We start from the raw sequence: 23,286 nt of genomic DNA, 5'->3' as shown, positions 1-23,286 counted from the left end.
GACTTACTGTAGTGGGATATTCACTTTGTCTCCTTCCGGGCACTGACCACGCCCGTTGGGGGTGGAGCCAGGGATGGAAGTGACCTGGGTTACTAGGTCTGAGGAGGAGCAGGGGAGCGCTCTCTTGCAAGCAAGCCGCAGGAGGACTTCCGGAGGCATTCTTGGAAGCAGGAACCTGTTGGTGTTCACCTGTCTATGTTGTGAGTTATTTCTCCTTGAATAAACATCTGTTCGGCCTAATTGTTTATCCTGATCCTTATTAAACCGCGATAACTTACTCATACATATGTGCTTGGTTCCAACAGACATCAGATGAGGCACTGGAGTTAAAGAACAGGTGGTTGATGATTGTGAGCTGCCATGTGAGTGCTGGAAATCAAACCCAGGTCTTCTGCTGGAGCAACAAGAGCTCTTAATGGCTGAGCCATCTCTCCAGACCCTCCATCTTGTGTTTTGGGACATGGTCTCCCAGGAACCTGGAGCTCACTGACTTAGGCTGCCTGGCACATGGGAATCTACTCATCTTTCCTTCCTTGGTCCTAGTCTTTATTGTGAAACAGGGTTTTATGCAGCTCAGGTTGGCTTTGATCTCCCTTGTCTCCCAAGTACTGGGATTACTCTGTATTACCATGTCCGGCTAGTTATTATTTTTCAATTAATTTTTTCGATGTTTATTTTTATGTGCATTGGTGTTTTGCCTGCATATGTGTGAGTGTAAGGGTGATTGATCCCCTAGAAATGAAATTAAAGACAGGTGTGAGCTGCCATGTGTGTGCTAGAAATTGAACCAGGGTCCTCTGGAAGAGCAGCCAATGCTCTTAACTGCTAAGCCATCTCTCCAGCCCAGCTATTATTTTTAAGTTCACTCTGCCTGCTGTATGGTTGGAAGATGCAGGGAGACGGGGTGGGGGGGTGGAGGGGGTAGCAATTCTAAGTTTTCGGGTGGCGATGATGGGAATGAGGTAAAAAGTGGTCAGATTCCAAGTTACATTTGTAATTGTTTGTGCTCGGTACCCTATCTGCAGTGAAGACATTTTGTTTATTCCTTTTCAGGAAAAACACAAAACACCACTTAGAAATAAAGGCTTGATTTCTCTTTGCAGCCAACAAAACACTATTAGCTTCATCATGGAGTAACAAAAGGGGAAATGCTGATTGTCTTGGAACAGACTTCAGTCTTTGAGACCAGTTCTTCCTTTGCATGCCCTCTCTCTACTTTTCTGCCTTGTACCCTAAGACGGGCAGAGCAACCTGATTCCCTCTACAGTGTGTCTACTCCTGGGCCATGCCTAGGGAGAGACCAGGCTATCCCTGGGAAAATGTTTCCTAACCTTGAGGGCAGAGAATCACAAACGCTACTTTCCTAGAATCTTAGCTTCTTGCAGAAACAAACTTGTATCAGATGAATTGTGCTTGGGCCACTAAACTAGAAAGGGTTCGACTGTACCCACCACCAGAAAAAAGCCTCAGGCAGTTCCATATGTGTAAAAATACTGCACCTTCCACAGGACACAGGGCGTGACCTAAGAAATGTTGCTCAACTCAGCAGCTTGGGCTAGCAGCAGAGGCGGGCCGGCAGGAGCCCCGCCCACCCAGCTGCCAGCCAATCGAACCCCAGCCGCCGCTCGTTTCGCTACCCCTAGCGGCGGGGACAGACTGCGGGAGAGCTGGAGTCTGTCGCTGGGCGGTGGCGGAAAAGGTGAGCTCCGACCCAGGAAGGGCGTGGGGCGGGCGCGTGTTCCAGGAGTGCTGAGGCGAGAGCGGGAGGCCGAAGCTGACACTGTCGGTAGGCCCGCGCCACCCTGCCGCCCTTCGGGACCACGGAGCACCCTGGTCATCCACTCCTCTCTGCCCGACCCTTCGTAGGCCAGGTGGCGACGAGCCGGAGGAGACTCCGCTCTGGAACCGGGCGTTACCAAGTGCAGATGGTGACACAAATAAAACCTGCATCTCATTTAAAAGTGTTGATAGTTTCGGTCCTCCTGTGGACTGGCGGGTTTATCGCTGCTAATTGGTGGGACTGAGCCTGTCGTTCCGGTTCATCTCCAGAATGCAGACTTTGAAATCTGCCCTGAAATTTGAGTGACTGTTCCAGGAATGTTCTTTAATCTCCCCTAGCTGCACTTTATTCTTTGGAAACTGAAGGTGAATGATTTCCTTGTAGGTTGCATGAACTCAGAAATAAGGCTGAGGTTATCTCCTACTTGAAAGTTAATGCTGGTGGTGGTGCACCCTTTAAATCCCAGAATTCAGGAGGCAGAAGCAGGCAGATCTCTAGTTCTAGGCCAGCCTGGTATACAGAACGAGTTCTAGGACAACCAGGACTGTCTAACAGAGAAACCCTGTCTCAAAAAACCAAAAAATGAATAAATAAAATGTCCTAACAAATATAATCCAAAGATATACTACTTTTATGGTTAATGCCAAGAAATGATAGGGAAATATGAACCTAATGAAACTAGTATGTTTCTGTAAGAGTAGGATTGTTTTGTTTTTGTTTTGTTTTGTTTTTGAGACAGGGTTTCTCTGTAGTTTTGGAGTTTGTCCTGGAACTAGCTCTGTAGATCAGGCTGGCCTTGAACTCACAGAGATCTGCCTGCCCCTGCCTCCCAAGTGCTGGGATTAAAAGCGTGCGCCACCAATGCCTGGCCTCAAAGAATAGTTCTTAACATATAATGATAGTGTCGAACCTGAGCAGATTTGTTTCAGGCTGTGTTTGATGGTGTGGCTTGACAACATACAAAGTGTAGGTTTTGTCATGGTGATAGAAAGCTGATTGACACAGCATCCTACTTCTCCCCCCACCCCTTTTCTGCCAATATTTGACAAAATCTAGGATAATCTACATCTTAATAGATCTTAAAACATGGAGGACCTAATACTACAAAAATAAAATTTAAATTTGGTCAGTTTATTTTTTTATTCTACACACACTCTGAAGCTACAGAGAAACCATGTCTTAAAAAACCAAAAGAAAAAAAGCTTTCCTGACTATCAGAGCGTGGAGCTAGCCACTAGTTAGCTGTAGAGGTCAGGCAGTTAGGCAGTGATGGCCACACCTTTAATCCCAGCACTTAGGAGGCAGAGGCTGACAGATCTCTGAGTTCAAGGCCACCCTGGGCTACAAGAGATTGATCCAGTCTAAAGGAAAGAGCCAAGTGGTGCTGGCTGACACCTTTAATCCTCCAATACTTGAGAGTTTCAGGCATTTAATCCCAGTGCCAGGAGGTGGACGCAGGAGTGATATGGCTGGGCAGACAGAGGAATATAAGACAGGAGGAGACAGGCGCTCATGGCATTCAGTCTGAGAACAGGAAGGGTAGGCAGGAACTCAAGGCAGAAGAAGCCCTAGGCAGTTTCCTGGCTTGCTTTCTCTCCCTCCTCAGTTACCTTTCTTATGTGGCCTAAGGCATAGGGTGGCACTTCCCACAGTGGCCTGGACCTTCCTGTAGCAATTGGCTGTAATTAAGAAAAGGCCACAGACAAATCTGATGTAGGCAGTTCTTCAGTTGATGTTCCTGTTCTACGGCATGGTCTCCAAATTGCAACATTTCCTCCAAGAAGGAAGGGAAAGGTCGCAAGGCAAAGAAAATGTTCCAGTGTCAGGGAAAAACAGGAACTTGGAAAGATTCTTGAGGGTCACTACCCAACAGAAGTGGGGGGTGGCGGTTGCAAGGGGTGATGACCAGCCAGGCTGCAAAAAGACATTTTTAACTGGACCCACTGTCCATGCCTTTCACACAACAGTTTCCTCTTCCCAGGTCCCTCCTGCAGTTTTGACATCTGAAGCTAAGTGTGAAAACGTATTCAGAGAGAATTTGTGCCAGTGTCCCCAGCGTCCTGAACCTCTTTCGATCTTCAAAGCCACTTACGGAAGAGACCAAGATGAATGCTGAGGTGAGTTCCACGCAGAAGGCTTTAAGGGATACTTTTGCTGAAGTGTGCCATATTTCTCTCATAGATCATCCTTTCCCTTTCAAGATTTTTCAAAAACACTTTCCCCTAGGCTACCTACTTGTGCATGGTTGTGGGTGATGGAGGAAAAATGATCTGCCCGGAGTTTTTACCTGCCTGCTATGGGTCTCTATGCTGCCTCTCCCTTTCAGCCCCTAGCCATGAAGTGAGGGTTTTCATCTGCCATGTGCTGTGTGCTTCTGGCAGAGTGTGCTGGCCCTCTAGGCCCGTGCAGCAAGGCCACCTGATCAAGGATATTTTTTTCCAGCGTTCATTATTTCACCTATTCAATATACCCCCCCCAAGAGTTTAGAAATAGCTCAAGCAGGTAAACATTTTTCCTCTAGGCTAATGGGGTGTACATGGCTCTAGGAGATAGAAGAATATTAGGACCTTCTGGGTTGTTATCTATGTCTGCCTACCCTAAGTTAGTCCATGCAGCAGGGCCAACCTGTCATAGACTTGAACCTCCAAAATAAAGAGTCAGAACAGCCTTTTTATATGTTGATTACTTCAAATATTTGCTATAATCAAATATAAGCAAATACATATAAACAAAAGACTAACATAACCATTGGCCATATTCTTCTGGAAGGGTCTTTATGACATGGCACTCTGTCTCTGGTCATTTGCCTCTTAGATACTTTTCATGACTTCCTGGATTATCCACTCTAGCCACCAACCAGGAGCTCATCTGCTTCCACAGCTGTCACTGAAGGAGATTCCTGCACAAGGAGGGGTTCCCTGTCAGACCTGGGGTTACGCACAGACCACACCCAAACACCTGTTTTCACAGAGATCCTTTATTAGACAGGGAAGAAAAGTTAAAGTGGCCACTTTCTGTCTCAGGCAGAAAAACAGCAGCAAATGACCCTGCAGGTGTCATTTTTAAGCAGACAAAAAGGGGAGGTCTGTGTTAGAATGGGCTAGGATGTGGTGGTAAGGGAGATAGGGGACATGGGAAAGGGGCAGGGATACTTGTTCTGGAGGGACTGCCTCTGGATAGAGAGGAGACAGAAGTGGCCCATAGGCAAATGGCACTTTATAAAGGTAAATTGGGAAACCCAGTGTTAGGATGAGGTGTTTGCTTTTAATTGGGCATGTTAATTAGGTGATCCAAAGGGGACTTTTGAATGCTGGACTTTGCTAATCAGTCTCAGGGGGAGGAAGTGGTCAAATAAGGGGTAGACCTTGGTGGCTAGCTTTAGGAATGTAATCTGACAGTTTTTAGCAAGGCAGAGGGAATGGGGGAAAGGGGCAAGGCCTGCCAGACCACATGCTTGAGTGGGGAAGTGTCCCTACAGTCAGTCAGGGGGCTCTGTCCAGGCGGCTCTTACTTCTCCGCTACAGTCCACAAAGTTAACTATATGGTTTCTAGGGCAGTCCTACTCCAATTCATGTCCTGGTGGTCAGCTTTCCTGGCTTGCCAGAGCCCGACCTAGCCCTCTGTTTTGATGTACTCCATTAGATGTCTGGCCCGTTTTCAAACCCCACATTGGTCTTTGGTATTTCAGCCTGAAAGGAGATTTGGTGTGGTAGTGGTTGGTGTTGGCAGAGCTGGCGCCGTGAGGATAAGGGACTTGAGGGATCCACACTCAACAGCATTCCTGAACCTGATTGGTTTTGTGTCCAGGTAAGTCCCACTTGGTTTGTGCTCCACGGTTCATGGAAATCATGATGAGTGACATCACCACAGGGCATGGATGTTTTCTAGACCCAGAGTAAGGGGAAACCAGCTTCCTCCAAGAACCACGAATAGTGTGGTCACCAGAACCCCTCTAGTTTGGAGTGGTCAGGGAACTAAAGAGTCGAGTCAGGGACCTTCAGCTGAGTGCCTGGCGAGTGATGCCCAGTGCAGGCCCCATGTGGGGCAGTAAGTGAGCACGGTGTTTGTTTACCAAAGAAAGTCCCCAGTGAGGTTTGGCCTGAAGGAAGTCTAGCTGTATGTCGCCTAGCCATTCTGTCATCCAGAACAGTTTTCCTGGTGGCTTTGTATTGTATTGTATAGTATAGTATAGTATAGTATAGTATCCATTCCATTCCCAGGACTGTTGCCAACTCCAGTTCAAGATAAGGGAACATGGGCATAGAAAGGGTCAGTGATCTTGTTGAGGTTGTGACAACTGGAAAACCCGAGATTACATTTAAAGGAAAGTGTCTGAGTCCAACACTGTTCTTATCACACTGGTATTGAGCTGAACTTTTTAAATTAGCTTTTTGCTTAACACGCAAATTATTAGGTCTCATTGTGGCATTTGTAAGCAAAAGTTTGTTTTGGTTGCTTCTTCCCCTCACGTCCCAACCCCCTGCACCCCCACTCCAAGTCCCTTTCTGCTTTTATTGTACTTTTCTGTTTGGGTTTTCTTCACTGTAACTCAGTGGAAACTAAATTGAACTCTCCTCCTTCCTTTCTTCATGGTCAGGCCGGCCCTCACCCCACTCACCAGCTAAGCCTCTGCAATGCTGGATCAGTTATGAAGTAGACACAGATACTGGGGGTGACGGTGTTGGGGACAGGTCCAGGCAGGTCTCTACTTCCCGTGCTCCAAAGAACATCACATAAATATCCCCTTCCTTCCTTTCCTTTTTTTCTTCCTCTCTCTCTCTCTCTCTCTCTCTCTTTTTTTTTTTTTGTTTTTTTTTTTTTTTTTTGTTTTTTTTGTTTTTTTGTTTTTGTTTTTGTTTTTTTTCCTAGACGGGGTTTTTCTGTGGTGATATCTTGTTTGTGTAACAAATAAAGCTTTCCTGAAGATCAGAAGACAGAGCTAGCCACTAGCTAACCATAGAGATCTGGAGGTCTGTACAGATAGATGGGAAGTGAAATGCGTGGGCCAAGAGAGGAATATAGGGGGGAAGAGACAGGAACTTGATCTCTTTTCCATCTGAGGATTTTGTAACGCTAAGAGCTCTGCTTCTCTGATTTTTAAGCTTTCACCCCCTACCCCCTCACCCCCCACCCCCGGTACCTAACTCCAGAGGCTTTTATTATTAAGACCTATTAGAACTCATGTTACATTTCTCTGTGTAGCCATAGCTATCATGGAGCTCAGGCTGGCCTTGAACTCACAGAACTACCTTTGCCTCCTGAGTGCTGGATTAAGAGTGTGAGTCACTATGCCCAACAGATAAATATTTTCATAAATCATAAATGACTAGTGGTGGTTCACATGGAAGGTTTTTGTATTTTAACTCACAGGACCACACTCCTCCAGTCTGACTGACTTGAGTTGGCCCCTGTCTCTAGGCATGAGAGAAAACTGTATGTGCTGGAATCTTCCCTTAGTCCTTTCTTCCCTATCAGATCGGGGGGTAGGGGGTGCACACAACAGGAAAATCATGGTTGTTGTTAGCCAACACACCCCAGTGGACCCTACCTGAAGTTAGTATAATGCACCCTCAAGGTTGAAGTGGAAACATTTTTTTTCCTTAAGCCCTAGTTAGCTGCCACAGTGCATGCCTTGAGACCTCCTCAACTCCCTGGGTCATCAGGGAAGATGGCACACTCACAGCCCTGCTTTACCGCATGCATCCTGCTAGTATTACACTCTTGTGTATGGTCTCTTTGCTGAGTTCTGTTTCTCCCCTAGAAAGCCTGTCCTGAAACCCTATACCAGATGTGTTCCTGGGCTTCCTCAGTCTCCCATTCATTTCCCTGATAACTCTCACTTAGTCCTTTTGGTGCTGGTGGTGCTGCTGTGTGTGTGTGTGTGTGTGTGTGTCTCCATGCCTCTCTCAGAGTGTGAGCTCATTCTCCGTGGTTTCCCCTACAGTGCCCAGCACACAGTAGGCAAGCAATAAGTACTGGTCAAACCTAGCAGTGTGGGTTGAGTAGCTCATGAATTCCTTCTTGGCTGAAGTTGCTGTTGGCTGGAGCTTCTGCTGTCTGCCCCCATGTGGTTTAGTCACAGCATCTTTCTAGAGCCATTCACTCCCTACAGCTTATGCACTGGGGTATGATACAGAGTGACACGACCTTGGCTCTTTTACTACTATGTTCTATGTCAGTGGTAGTCACCCGGGTTTCCATCCTGGCCCCACGGGTCAGCTGTGGCAGTTACAACCTCTCTGGGCCAGTTGTAATGGAGGCAGGGATGCTTGCTTGTCTCATGGTGGTCACCAAGCCTTGAAGTATGTGAAGCAGCTTGGAGTATATGGTAGTTTATACCAGGGTGATGCATGTGTGAGATGCAGCTTGGTGAGATAGTCACAGTATTTGACCAGGAGTTTAGTATTCTAGTAGGAAATGACTAGCAGGAGTTCTAATAAGTCTTAATAATAAAAACCCAGAGTCAGATAGCAGGGTAAATGCTGCAAGGTTAGAGAAGTAAAGGATCCAGCCATAAAAGAGATCTCTTACCTCTACTGAATCCTCAGACCAAGGGGATCCTGTCCCTAGGAATCTCCAGACTGAATGCACACAATCCTGTCCCTGTGCATCCTCAGACTGAATGCTCTGAGCTCCTGTCTCCTCCTCCCTTATATTCCTTTCTCTGCCCAGCCACACCACTACTCCCACACCTCTCTAGTGCTGGGATTAAAGGTGTGAGCCACCTCTGCCTGGCTCTTTTTGACTGGATCAATTTCGTATAGTCTATAGCTAACTATTGTGGCTAGCTCTGCCCTCTGATCACAAACAACATATCACTATAGATAACCCAAAGATCCTTTTATGTGAGGTGCAAGGATCTGATTCTTTTTATTTTAGAGAAGTAACTGAAAGACTTCTGGCTTCTATGAGCTATTGGTGGCAGTGCTGGCATTCCAGGTCCCCTGACTTCAACCCTAATATTGCTTCTTGCTTTTCTCACTCTACAGTAAAAAATAACCAGGAAATAGGAAATGAATTTCTTACTTTCCAAAAGCCCCATCCCTGGGCAGTTTTTGGGAGGAGTGGAGACTAATGCTGTAAGTATAGGCTCTGTCTACTTTTGAGACTCTGTTATTCTGACACAGACGAGAGCTCGGGAGCATTGATGATATACAGCAGATTTCTTTGGAAGATGCTCTGTGTAGCCAAGAGACTGAGGTCGCCTACATCTGTAGTGAGAGTTCCAGCCATGAAGACTATATAAGGTAGGTTTCTTGATGCAGGTAGGCTTTGCTAAAACTGTGCAAATGTAACTTATGGTCAACACAGAAAATTCTGCTTGTCCTCTGGTCAGACTGAGCAGTGGTGGGACACGTCTTTAATCCCAGCATTCAGGAAGCAGAGGCAGGCAGATCTCTGTGAGTTCCAGGCCAGCCTGGTCTACAGAGTGAGTTCTGGGACAGTCAGGGCTATATCGTAAGACCCTGTCTCTAAAAGGGGTGGGATGAAAGTTGCTTTTGGTCATAGTGTTAGGAATAAGTGGGAGGGGGATCTTCGAGGGTCCCATGGCAGGTGAGGGTGAATGAGGTGTAGGGGGGCAAACATGCCCGGCAGACAGAGCTTAAGTGAGAAGTTTTATTAGAAAGGGGAGGGAAGGGGACAGGAAAGAGAAAAAAGGTAAAGAGATAGAGAGAGGACAGAAGAGAAGAGGGGGACAGGAAAAGTCCTGTCTGCCCCAGGGTAACAGCAGGAAAGAGAACATAGGTGGGTGGGGGTCTCTCTTTTAAAGGGGTCCTTTGCACCTGCATGCTGACCAGGTAGGTGTATTCTGCCAGGTGACAGGGCAGGCCAGCATAATGCCTGAATCCTTACGCATAGTATTCATCACAGTAATAGAAGGCAAACCAGAGTTTGAGCATTGATGAATAGTCGAATGATTTTATAACTAGAAAAGTCCTTTCTCACAGTATAGACAAAGATTGAGGCGTTGATGGTTCTTTATTTTGCAGGACACTGACTCTTAGCTGTTTGTTACATTCTTGTGTATTGTGGAGTTCTCTGACATACAGGGCACTTGAGTGTTTACTTCAAGTGTCCTTTCGCTGTGTTTCTGTTTTCAAAGGCAGTTTCTTCAGGCTGGGAAGCATGTCCTCGTGGAATTCCCCATGACACTGTCTTTTACAGCGGCCCAGGATCTGTGGGAGCTGGCTGCACAGAAAGGTGACATATTCTCTGACTCTGGAACATAGACCTTATGCCAGGTGTCTGCCCCTGAGTTTCTAGGGTACCATCTTTTTGCCTTTTATGTAGTTTGCTTTATCTGCATCTGCTTTGGTGCTAAGATTTCCCCACCTCCCTTTTGTCCCCAGGCTCTAGATGCATGGGGAAGTGTGTCAATTAGAAGGATAGGGAGGGGTTTGTAGACTCCTGGCTTTGTTCTAATGGAATAGTGGGTTGGTTTCCATATGTGATGGTGTCATAATGTTGATATTTTGGTTGTATTTCAGATACCTACTAGAGGAAAAAATTCCCAAATCAGAGTAATTGATAGTCTTATATGTATATAGTATCTTTGTTCCATTAAGGGAGTATTAAATGTTCACCGGATACCAGGAAACTCTTTTAAGCACATTGTATGTTTAGTTCTCATATCAAGCTTTGGGGGTAGAGATCTTTGATTGCTATTACTGTAACAGAAGATCTGAGGTTGGTGATTCATGAAGAAAAGAGATCTACTTAGCTCATACCACTAGAGGCTGGAAGGTCAAAGTCAAGCAGCTTTGTCCATTTGGTGTCTGAAAGTTCCATGCAACAGAACTAAGAACAGTTTGGAGGGACCCAAAGTCTTGATATTCTATCTTCTGTTTTATCCATTCTACTTTAAGGCTTTCCCATGAATTTTATAATTGGATTATTACATTTTTCAATTCTATCTTCATTTCATTGAGTTCTCTTCAGTATTTCTGTCTCTTTTCTGAATTCAGTTTTCAAATCCTTAGTTGTCCTTGTCATTTGTTCAGCCTTGTGCTTGAGTTTTCTTGAGCATCGCTTGGGTGTTTATTGATATCCTGTTTAAGCTCACTAAGTTCATTGTTTGCTTGTCTTCTTTAAACTCCATCAGTTGTGTAAGTTTGGTTGTTCTTTTCAACAATTCTCATTGGAGAACACCTCTGTAGAACTGCTGGCTTTTGAGGGGAGACATACTGTCTAGCCTTTCATACTGTGTTTTTCCCAGTGAGATCTAGGCATGTGGACTTCTCTTGATTGTGTGTCAAGTGTGAGATTCTAGACTTTCTCTGTTGAATGGAAGTATGTTTTTGTTTTGGTTGTTGCCCAAGTCCGGTTAATTTTCTATCAGGTATGAGGAGTTGGTTAATACCTTCAGATTTAGGGTTGGTTCCAGTTCCTGGTAAGCAATAAAGCAATAAGAAAGAAAGCAAATGGTATATACGTGGCTATATCCATAACTTAGCTATGCCTAGGAGTGAGGATAGGATAGGATGGGTGGGCCAGGATCTTGGCCACTAAACAGGGTAGCCAGGCTGACAAATAGTCTCTGCTACCCAGGCTAGGCTTGTTGGGTATGGTACAGGCAGGTAAGGTTCCAAGGATGAGCCTGTGTGATCTTGTTTAGGTCTGGGGTTAAGGAGAGAGCAGGCTAGAGTCTGGCGAACTCTCTAGACAGACCACAGGATATGCGATCTAGGTTAGACCAAGAGGTTGGATATGGCCTGGATGGCGTAGGATCTGCTGGACTAACCCAACTGGACGGTGCACAGGCTGTCCCTTCTTCCTTTAAATCTGTATTCAGTGACTAGCCTCTCTCCTGTCTCCCTCCCCCACCTTCAGATAAACATTATTCTACTCCCATAGGATTGGCTTCTTCTATTTCCACATAGTGAATGGCACCATCATTTTTCTTTCTGCACCTGGTTCATTTCAGCTTCATTAACATAATACCCTCTCGTCTTTTTCTGCTTTCCTGCTGTTCCCCTGGGGCAGACAGGACCTTTCCTGTCTCTCTCTTCTCTTCTGTCCTCTCTCTCTATGTCTGTCTCTTTACCTCTTTATCTTTCCTTCCCCCTCTTTCCCTTTCTAATAAAGCTTCTCACTAAGCTCTGTCTGCCTGGCATGTTTGTCCCCCATCTCAGTCACCCTCACCTGCCATGGAATCCGCCAAGCTTCCCTGACGCTTTATCATAATATTTGGTGCATGTGACTCAGCAGATTTTTCCCATATTTCCTCCTGCCTGTGGCACACTGAGATACACAGGACCTTGTAACTTTCAACTCAGTCACTTTTCCAACTAAGGATCTCTGGATTTTTCCATCCACCACTACCATATCCAGCCCCATGCTAACAGCAGAAAGCAGGTGTCCTTAAAGCCTCTGCCCTCATCAACTATGGAGGACACTGGGAGCAGCTGTCCACGCAGCCAGCTAGTCTAAGAGGCACCAGAGAGTTCCATACAGCCTGGACTGCAATGAAACAACCAGCTACCTCAGGATGTGGCAGCACCCCAGCTTTCTAAGTCCTCCAAAGATGGCCGATGCCCCCCAGTCAGCAGGAAATAGTCATTAGAACTCGATGTTCTTATTCCCTAACCTGCCACACCTAACTCCTCACCTTTCTAATAATAAATAAAGGTGGGAATATAAGGATTCAGGAATTACGCTGGCCTGCCCCTGGCACCTGGTAGAATGCACTCAGGCGGTACCCTGGTCAGCCCAGGTTTCCATGGCTTCAGAGTCTGCACACAGGTGCAAAGGACCCTTTAAAAGAAAGACTGCGGCCCTCTTTCCTGCTGATCCCCTGGGGCAGACAGGACTTTTCCTGTCTCCCTCTTCTCTTCTGTCCTCTCTCTGTCTCTGTGTCTCTTTACCTCTTTTCTCTTTCCTTCCCCCTCCCTTCCCTTTCTAATAAAACTTCTCTCTCTCTCTCTCTCTCTCTCTCTCTCTCTCTCACACACACACACACACACACACACACACACACACAAATAATAATGATAATAATAATAATAATGCCCTTTTGGCTTACCCACATTAGTGGAAATGACAGGATTTCAACCTGGCTCATTTCAGTTTCATTAACATAATACCCTCTGGGCTCGACAACGTTGTTGGAAATGACAAATTTCAGCTTCACTATGGAAGAATAGTATTCTGTTGTGGGCAAGCCCTGCTTTATTTGTTCTGAGTCTTTTGAAAGAGTGTAGAGATGAACAAGGGGGTGCAGATGTCTCTTTGGCATTCCATTTTCTGTGGTTTACACATGTGGTAATGAGATTGGTGGGTCGTGTTAGGTCTATCTTGAACCCTGTGAGGAACCCCCCACAGTGTTTTCTGTAATAACAGTAAGCTATGAGCCATGCTAGCAATGTGTAGGGTGCCCTTTCCTTCGGTTCACATCCTTGTCAGCAGGTTTTTGGCCTTTTTTATAATAGCCATTCTAAATAAAATGAGGTGATATTTCATTGTGAGTTATATTTTCATTTTTCTAATGATAAATGTTGAACATTTTTTTCTTGTAACTACTGGTCATTTGTGTGTCTTCTTTAGAAAAATTTCTACTTATATTACCTATTTTAACTTTTGATTTTTATTACCATTTTTCCTGTTGAGTTCTCTATATATTTTGGATACTAACTCCTTACTGAATCTGTATTTTGCAAGTATTTTAATTCATTTTGTAAGTAGTGTTTTTATTCTGTTGTTATACATGGCATTTTGGTTTGATATCATGGCATTTGTGTTGGTTGGCTTTTGTAGTCTGCCCTTTTGTGGTCTTACCTAAGCAATCTTTGCCTAGTCCTGTTATGGTGATTTGAATAACAAATAGGCTCAGATTTGAACACTTGGTTCCCAGTTAATGACACAGTTTGGAGAGGTTTGAGATCCTATAGCCCTGTCCTTTATCTGGTTGCTTCTCTATTTCTTTCTACTTGGTGTTTGGCTAAAGATGTGTTCACTCAGCTTCCTTTTCGCTGCCATACCTATTGCCTGCTTCAGTGTCTGCTGCCTATGCATGCCTGCTGCCTACACCATTCCAAATGCCTGGTCCCATGCCCTGTGCATGCCTGGTACCTGCTGCCTCCTGCCATGCCTACTACTGTGATGGGATCTTAAACTCTGCTAAGTTGTTTCTGGTGATGTTATTTTCTCACAGACACCGAGCCAGTGTTCTCAAGAATTTACCATGTGTTTTCATCTATTGTTTCCCAGTTTTTGAGCTTATAGTTAAGTATTTAACATGTTGTGAGTTGATTTTTGATAAGTATGTAGTGTAGTATTTTGCATGTGAATATCCACCTTTCCAAATACCATTTATTAAGAAATTATCCTTTGTAACATTTGAGGTGGCAGCAGCTTCTTCATGTGATAAAACTGTCAAAATGTCAAGGCTTTTGATGCTTCAAAGGAAAGATGGAATAGTGTGAAAAATGGCATCCTTTGCCGTGGAAGCTATGTGCATATCACATCTTTCAGAAAAGTGTAGCATTCACAGCATCTATAGGATTCTGCAGCTTAAAAACGAACCAAGTAACCTAGCTGAAAAAGGGCACATTGTAGAAATTTTCATTTTCCAAAGTGGCAAACAAATAAAACAGCACCCAATATTTAAAGAAATGCAAATAAAAACTACAAAAGATGTCACATTCATTAGGACATCTGCAGGGGTCTGTAAAGTAATGACCCTTAGGAGGCAAGAAGGTAGTTGAGCTCAACACATCTAAGTAGCCGATGTTGACTAACACTTCAGGAGGCTGCCCCTAAGTAGTTTATTTTAGGCATATTTAAGCACAGCACAGTATGGTGAGAATTTTCCTGGTGAGGATTAATTCAATCCCTTGTACATAATAAAGCTTAAGATGAGACCACATCAAAACTCTTTGTAAAGTACATGTGACACTTTCCATCAAGATAGGTTCTATAGGTTGATGAGCTCGTGATAAGGGTCTGCACACAAAAGTCACCAGGCTATTAACCACCTCTGCTCTCAGCCTTCTGGGTAGATAACAGGTTATGTGTCCCTCCCTTTAAAGGGACAGTCCTGTGTGTTTAACATTCTTGGTTAAACAAACCCTTATCTGTGCTTATCTGTAAGCACAGGAACCTCTGTGCCTCCCACAGATAGGCATAGTTTCTCTGTGTCTCAGCAGCTGCTCCCAAATAACCATTCAGAAATGACTTATTAATTATAAATGTCCAGCTGATAGCTCAGACTTGTTACTAGCTGACTCTTACATTTTAAATTAACACATATTTCTTATCTACCCTCTACTCTGTGGTGGTACCTTCTTTCAATACACCACTTCATCTTGTTTCCCTCTGCCAATCTCATGATTCTGGAGACTCTGCCCTCCTTCTTCCCAGCATTCTCTCTGCCCTGAAAATCCTGCCTAGCTATTGGCCAATCTACTTTTTATTAACAATGAGAGCAACACATTTCCACAGAGTACAGAAGGATTATTCTACAGCACACTATTAACCAGAAAAATAAATATTCACAAAGATTTAGAGACATTAGAAGCCCACAAACATTAATGTCAGCTGGTGTGTGAGGTGTCGTCCTAATGTGTGCTCTGGACACTGCCTGTAGACATACTATATCCTGGTCTGGAGGAAGAATGGCACAACCTCCAAGCACACAGCTAGCTGTACACCGTGGGTAATGGCCACCCATTATTCCCTTTTGTCACAACAGGGAGAGTCCTGCATGAGGAGCATGTGGAACTCTTGATGGAAGAATTTGCATTCCTGAGAAAGGAAGTGACTGGGAAGGAGTTGCTGAAAGGATCTCTTCACTTCACAGGTCGGTTCGAGCTGCTCACAGGGGGCAGCCCCAAAACCAGCCGTCTTCTGCACTGACTCTACTTCTAGCAGAGACCATTCAGATTAGAGTTGTCACCCGGGCGTTGTAGAAGTTCTCAGAGCCCTGGGGCCCTCTACTCGGGTGCAGCTTGGTTCTTGACCTCACACTCCCTCTGTAGTGTCATTTCATGTCATACCAAAATGAGGAAAAGGTAATAAGCTTATTGAAGCTGAAAGACAGGAAGCAGTTGAAGAGAGCCAAGTGCAGAGTAGGAGAGGAACATATCCCTGAGTCTCAGTGGTACCTGCACACGTAATTTGTGTCACAAAGAGACTAAAGGGTCTGGAGAGATAGTTCAGGGGTCAAGAGCACTCACGGGCTGCTCTTCCACAGACCCAGGTTTGAGTCCCAGCATCCACATGGTGGGTTACAGCTGTTGAGAACTCCAGTCCCAGGGGATCTGACCCGCTGGAGGCAGGCACTTCAAGTGTGTGGTGCCCAGACATAACATGCAAGCAGAACACCCATACACATAAAAATGAAGGGGAAAGATTTAAAGGAGATTAAAGGCATGGCTTATGGACCATTTTGGTATTATCTTTATTTTAATTATCTTTAGAGAACTTTATACAAGAACCATAACATCTAGATTAATAACTTTTCTAGTTATGACAAACACCTGACATAGGCAGCTTCAGGCAGTGTTCCTCTTGCTTGCTGTTGAGGAGTTAACACAGCCCCTTGTTCACCGAGTCGGCACTGGAGGGTGTTTACCTTGTATCCTTGTCAAGAAGTAGAGGGACGTGAGTGCTGAGTGCGGGCACCTAGTTCACTTTGCCTCTTTCTACTGTTTGTTCAGTGCAGGACTTCAGCCCATGGCGTGGGTGCCACAGGCTTTCATAGGGTTCATCCTCATGTAAAACTCTTAGATGCCTTAAAGACACACCCGAAAGTGTGACTCCAGGTCACTACAAATGGAATCAAGTTGACAGTGAAGATCAGTTGTCACTCTGGTTTTGCTTTTCCCTTAATGAGGTTTGATCGCTTGATGCAACCTTGAGTGAAAAGGTGAGTCTGAAATTGCAAGGGTGCATCTGTCCCAATCTTACAGGCAGAACTTTTCTTGGTGATATTTTAATTGGGCTGGGAAAGGAGTTCAGGGCTAGAGAGCTGGCCCAGCAGAGAGAGCCTGGTCACAGTCCTCATCACTGCAGATATGAAACTACTTGGAGATTTTTTTTCTATAGAATATTGTAGGTGAAAACTTTTCAGAGGATTGGGAAATAGATGTTTGGGGAGGGGGGTGTTTTCATACATCTTACTCAGAACAGACAACTTTTACTTCCTCCATCAAGTTACAAGGATATTTCCAAAACCAGTCATCCATCATGTACAATTTGAATTTTTATGATGGTCATTCTTTTATTTATTTTTATTTATTTATTTATTTTGTTTTTTTGAGACAGGGTTTCTCTATAGCCTTGGCTGTCCTGGAACTCATTCTGTAGAACAGACTAGTATCATACTCACAGAGATCCTCCTGCCTCTGCCTTCAGAGTGCTGGGATTAAAGGCATGCGCCACTACTGTCCAGCTTATGTTGATCATTTTTTTAAAATTTATTTGTCATATATACAGTGTTCTGCCTGCATGCATACCTGCAGGCCAGAAGAGGGCGCCAGATCTCATTATAGATGGTTGAGTGAACTTAGGACCTCTGGAAGAATAGCCAGTGCTCTTAACCTCAGAGCCATCACTCCAACCCCTTGTCCGTCATTCTTAAAGTAGCAACTGTAGGTAATTGTCCAGATCTTAGCATCACCTTGGATTGAGTCCTTTCTGTTCCACCCTTGAGTGTCTGTACGTCCCTTCACCAAGGCTTTTATTACATAAAGGAGGCCCTTCTGTGCAGAAGGGCATTATTGAGTGGCAAGGATGTCTTCTTTCTTGAAAATTACTTGAGAGTTACGACAGGAAGTGGCATGGCCATTAACTTGAGCAACAAAATGCTGAGAATGTGGCATGTGTTTGTCTTAAAATGATACTGAAGTTCTTCGCCTTTGAAGCCATTGTTCATTATCCTTGTGATATGGGTAAGACATGAACTCAGAAAGGCAAGTTTGACAAAGGTCACACTTAGTTCCTTAGTGCTGAGGTTAAAGGTGTGCACCACCACCACCCAGCAGAGACAACTATCTGGATACTGAATTAGACTAATTGCATTAATGTTTCCTTTGTACTTTAGGTTGTCATGGTGACACCCTCCTGCCATCTGGGCAGGCAGTACATACTTAAAGAATCTAAGTCTCAAAGCTAAAATGTCATAGTTTCCCACTTACCAGATCTCTTTAACTCATTTATTGAAAATATAAGTACTTATATATGAATATTTATTTTCATATGCATACCTAATTATCCAGTATACTAGAAATAGAAATGTGAAACTTTCTAAGGACTTTTTTCTTAGAAAAAAAAATTGTGCAATATATTTTAATCACGTTTTCCTCTCCCTTCATTCCTCCTGGCTCCTCCACAGTACTCACCCAGTTCTCTCTCTCTTTAAAACAAAGACAAAACAACAGACATTTTCATTCTCTCTGGCTGTACCAACTCCTGTTGCTCGTTTGTCTTATTTTACTAGCAACTTTGAATTTAAAAAAATTTTTCCGCCAGCCTTTAATCCCAGCAGAGGCAGGCAGAACTCTGGGTGTTCGAGGCCAGCCTGGTCTCCAGAGATTTACTCTTATTTTATGTACATTGGTGTTTTGCCTGCATGTGTGCCTGTGTGAGGATGCTGGATCTTGGAGATACAGACAGTTGTGAGCTGTAGGTGCTGGAAATTGAACTTGGGTTCTCTGGAAGAGCAGTGAGTACGCTTAACCACCAAGCCATCTCTCTAACCCCTAATACTGTATGTTTTAAAAAGAAACATTTTCCATTTGGCAACCTTGCGTTTCATCTTTTATTGATCACTGTACACATACATGCCGTGTTCCCTTCCCCAGCTTCCCTGGGCATGAGTCTTTGTGAGACATGTGTGATTTCTTGCAGCTAGCCCACTGGAAGAAGAGAGATTTGGCTTCCCTGCATTCAGTGGCATTTCTCGCTTGACCTGGCTGGTCTGCCTCTTTGGGGAGCTTTCTCTTATTTCTGCCACCTTGGAAGACCGAAAAGAAGATCAGTATCTGAAAATGACTGTGCAGCTTGAGACCCACAACAAGGGGTGAGTTGTGAGAAGTAGTAAGAGAGAGATTTCTTACTCCCTCAGGTGGTCATAGAGTAGTTTTGGGAAGTCCTGAAGGACCATCCCCTGGCCTCCAGACCCAAGACAAATGTCTGTAGAGAGAACTTTCGCCTAGTTTGTATTGTCATTCCATCCTTTACACCCTGAGACGTGAAGGAACAATGTAAGTTCAGTTGCCATCAGATAAATAATGGCTTACAGAAATTAAACAAATAATTAGGTTATGCAAGTAATTACTTTAAGCCTTATTATTTACTTATTTTTCTATTTATCTTAGAGCTAGGATGCCTCTGTATTGTCCAGGCTAACCCCAAACTCCTAGGCTCCAGCAGTCCTTCTGTCTCAGCCTTTTGAGCTTGAGCATATACATAGGCCTGTGCTATGAGGAAGTTGAGGTGCAAGAAACATGGGTATTTTGCATTGCCTCAAACCATAACACTCTGCGTTATTTGGAAGGATATATGAAGTTGTTTTAGGTAGATAAAACTATTTGCAATAACTCAAATAACTCAAATTTTATTCAGAATTAAGGTAAAAATAGTGAGTAAAGTACATTCAAATTAATCTTAATCATAATTTTCTTTTTCTTAGTTTTTTATTTTGTGAGACAGGATCTCAATGTAGCCCAGGCTGGCCTTTAATTTACTGTATAGACTGTATAGCCCATCTCAAACTTGAGACTTTCATACTTTAGCTGGAATTACCAACACACCCAGCTTGTTCTGTTGTAAGTAGTATGGTTTTTCCGCCCGCCACCTGGTCTTGTCCTGTTGCCACGCCAGCCCCAATTAACACACAGAGACTCTGTGAATTACCAACACACCCAGTTTGTTCTGTGAACTTTGCAAAATAATTTTTAGGTAAAGTCTGATCAGCTGTTTTTGCTACTCTTTAATATTCAATGATGTATTTGCCTGAGAGCACAATCAACTTAGGCAGAGATTTCTGTTTTCCATAAGGAGACACAGCACAGGTGAAGGGCTATCTTGGAGAAAGTTGAGTCTGAGTCATGTCGAGAAATTGAAGTGGACATAGAGGTGCTTTGTTAGCAACAGGACGCTGTTTGCTAACTTGTGTTCTTGGAGAATCCAGTGAAGTAACTCTTGAGAATTCACACATGAAGTTACAGCAGTTCTCAGTTTTTCATGGCTTGTGGCTGCCTGCCTTCCCTGTTTGGATTCTCTTAGAGCAACCCATAAGACTCGGGGTGCAAAGCAGTGGTTACACAGAAGTCCCCTAATGGCAAACAAATGGCAAGACAAAGACCTGTCCACAGTAACGTTGGAAACCCAGTCACCGGTAGCCTTTGGGTGGCGGTGGAGATCAGGGTGCCTCTGAGTCACCTCAGTGAGCCAGCCTTTCAGGGAAGATGGGTCAGTCACATGAAGTCAGGTGTGAGTACCCATCTGCTCTCCTGTGTGATTTTTTTTTTTTTGTTTTGGTTTTTGGCATGTGTGTGACATGTTCATGCGTGTGTGCTTACACATGTGCACATGCATGCGGAGGCTAGAGGCTGATGTTGAGTCTCATCTGCTTTCTTGACAAGTCTCCACTTTATTTTCTGAGGAGGCAGGGTCTCCCACTGACTCTAGACATTTCAGATTCCATGAGCCTGGCCAGCCAGCTTTCCAGGGACCCTGACTCTCCCTCCAGGAATTACAAGTGGGCCACCATGCCAGTACAGCTTTAGTGTGGGAGCTGAGGATCTCAGCTTGGGTCCTCGTGCTTGTACCACAAGCACTGTATGTGTTTACCTTCTCTCTGGCTCTGTCCAGTGTGCTTTTTTGGTTGTGAGCCTAGCCTTTAACGGCTAAGCCATCTCTCCAGCCCTCCAGTATGCTTTTTTAACACGAGGGATTTTTGTCTTTGCAGTCTGTTGTGCTGGATTGAAGAGAAAGGGCCCGGTTTGAAAAGAAACAGATACTTAAGCTTCCAATTCAAATCTGGATCCCTGGATAATGTGCCAAATGTAGGGGTCGATAAGAACATTTTTCTGAAAGATCAGGATATATTTATTCAGAAGCTCTTGGGCCAGGTCTCTGCAGAGGACCTGGCTGCTGAGAGGAAACGCATCATGCACTGCCTGGGCCTGGCTGAAGACATCCAGAAGCTCTGCCGCCCTAAGAAGTGAGGACGGAGCTGCGAGACCTCTGAGAAGGGCCAGGGTTTGGTTTTATCAACAGTCCGTCTGTAGCTCTTACAATTAAACACATTGGGTAAACAGGACGAGTAGTGTCATGAACTGTGGTAGAAGTGTTTGGTGCTGGGGCCGTTCTGAGGGACTAAGGGAATGGCTTACACCTAGTTTTATTTTGTCTTCCTAGCAGCACCCTGTTGGATATTGCCTGTTTTCATTCTTGTGGGAAAGCTTGCTTGAAGTCATCCAAGCAGGGGGGTGGGGGAGTGGATTTGAAGTTCTACCCATGTTCCACAGTACTTACCTTGAGCCGCTTTCCATTCTTTAGGGAATGTGGCTGTCCTGATAATCACAGGGTCACTACTAGTTGCCGGTCATCCTTAGTGACCAATGGGTCACTTGTAAGTTACTCGAGGGAAGGGGTTTTTTGGTAGAAGAGTGTCAACAATAGTAAATGACAAGGATGTGAGCAAAGCCACTTGAGTCTGTAGTAAGGAGGCAGACAAGGAAGTAGCCCAGGGCAAACCTCGGCGGCAGTGGTCCTGTCGCAGCTGGGCCTACAGGAGGGAACCCTGGAGAGAAGAGTATGACTCTGTAACACAGGCAGCACCGTGGTCCTGAAATTATTTGACAGAATTATAGCTTGGCCAGTTCTTCAGCTCAGTCAGGCTAAGTACTCAGGAGGCCACTGGAAAGAGGTGACAGTTTGTCAAAAGACGTTCTGGTGCAGCCTTCACCAGTCTTGGCTGTTCAGGTCCATCAGCCTCTGCTGCCCTGAGCCGAGCAGAGTGCCGCGAACCTGCACTTGTCCTCTTGCATTTTCTCCAAAGCCTACTTTGGTTTTTAATTGGCTGCTTTTTAAGCATGAACAAGTTTCATTATAACATTTTCATATATGGGGATCATAGACTCTGCTCACCTTTTCATCTTCCTATTAGTCTATCCTTTCTGAATAGTCCTCTTCCTACTGCCCTGTCATAGGTATATACAAAGCAAAATGTGCTTTTTTTTTTTTTTTTTTTTTTTTTTTTTTTTTAAATTTTTGAGACAGGGTTTCTCTGCTCTGGCTGTCCTGGAACTCACTCTGTAGACCAGGCTGACCTTGAATTCTGCGAAAGGCCTGATGTGAAATAGAATAGAGAGAGAGCAGTGCCCTCTATGCAAGACCCTGCCCAGCTAAAACAAAACAAAACCAAAAAAGGGGTTAACATCCGTCTCAGTGGAAGCTTATGCAAATGTGAGGAAAAGCACAGGCTCCATCCCAAGCAGGAAGCAGAACTTGGCTGCATCAGCAACATGGTTCTGCCTTAGTCAAGAATACAGGAGTAAAAGGGTTATGGGTTCTTCCATCGTTAAGGAAAGGCGGTGAAGGCAGGCACATGGCAGCCCAAAGAGGCCATTTCTTGAAGCCGTGAAGGTGAAGCCTGGCTTGCCTTGGAGACCTCAAGATGATGGGGATGCCAGAGCCATGGAATAGCTGCTAAGGAGAGCTGCAGATGGAGTGGGACCAGCCCAGGAGAGAGGTGTGCTACAGTCAGCAAAGTTGGGAGGACTGGAAAACCTGAGCAGCCACCTATAAGCAAGCCCTCTGGCGTCAGACGTGGAGATGCAGAATTTGGGGTTTGCCCTGCTGTCTTGCTTTGGTTTAGTATTTCCTCACTATGCCCCCTTTCCTCTCTTTCAGGGTGGTAATGTGCCATTGTGTGTTGGAATTATGTAATCTTATTTTTAGAGGGGATTACAATTAAGGAGAGACTTTTAAATAGTGTTGCAACTGTTATGGACTATGGGGACTTTTGAAATAGGATTGAATGCATTTTGCATTATGTTATGGCTACCAGCCTGTGGGGGCCAAGGAATAGAATGTGGTGTTTTGAATGAGAATGACCTCCCCCCCCCGCCCCCCCCCTAGGGTCATATACTTGAATGCTTGCTCCACGATTGGTCATGCTGTTTGGGGAAGGACTAGGAAGTATGGTCATGTTGGAGATGTGTCACTGGGTATGAGCTTTGAGGATTCAAAAGTCCACCCCAGAACCAGTCTGTGTCTCCCTGCCTACAACTTTCTGACCAAGATATAAGCTCTCAGCTACTGCTCCAGCACCATGCCTGCCGCCATGTTCCCAGCCGTGATAGTCACAGACTTGCGCTCTGAAATGGTAAACAAGCCCCAGTTAAATGCTTTCTCTTATAAATTGCTTTAGTTAAGCAGGTATAGTGGCACATACCTTTAGTCCCAGCATTAGGTTGGCAAAGGCAGGTCGATCTTTGAGTTCAAGGCCAGTCTGATCTACATAGAGTTTCAAGACAGCCAGGGCTACATAGAGA

The 23,286-nt window shown here is 44.8% G+C and overlaps 1 protein-coding gene across 1 annotated transcript; it reads left to right on the top strand.

The window, feature by feature from the left end:
- The first annotated feature begins 3,688 nt into the window (after positions 1–3,688).
- Blvra (biliverdin reductase A) lies at positions 3,689–21,047 on the top strand. Its single transcript, XM_051183461.1, has 7 exons — positions 3,689–3,897; positions 5,469–5,587; positions 8,908–9,027; positions 9,885–9,982; positions 15,471–15,578; positions 18,629–18,800; positions 20,694–21,047. Exons 1-7 carry the CDS (start codon positions 3,886–3,888, stop codon positions 20,950–20,952), a joined length of 888 nt encoding a protein of 295 aa, XP_051039418.1. The 5' UTR covers positions 3,689–3,885; the 3' UTR covers positions 20,953–21,047.
- Positions 21,048–23,286: the final 2,239 nt, after the last annotated feature.

The sequence above is a fragment of the Phodopus roborovskii genome, unplaced genomic scaffold (assembly GCF_943737965.1).
Source record: "Phodopus roborovskii unplaced genomic scaffold, PHOROB, whole genome shotgun sequence".
NCBI classification, from domain to species: domain Eukaryota; kingdom Metazoa; phylum Chordata; class Mammalia; order Rodentia; family Cricetidae; genus Phodopus; species Phodopus roborovskii.
The sequence above is the reverse complement of the archived record's forward strand: the minus strand, read 5'-3'. Positions and strand labels throughout refer to the sequence as shown.

Excerpts from the sequence above, each read along its gene's own strand:
- Blvra (XM_051183461.1), top strand. Across the intron at positions 9,028-9,884 it reads AGCCATGAAGACTATATAAG|GCAGTTTCTTCAGGCTGGGA; the intron begins GTAGGTTTCTTG and ends CTGTTTTCAAAG. Across the intron at positions 9,983-15,470 it reads GGAGCTGGCTGCACAGAAAG|GGAGAGTCCTGCATGAGGAG; the intron begins GTGACATATTCT and ends TTGTCACAACAG.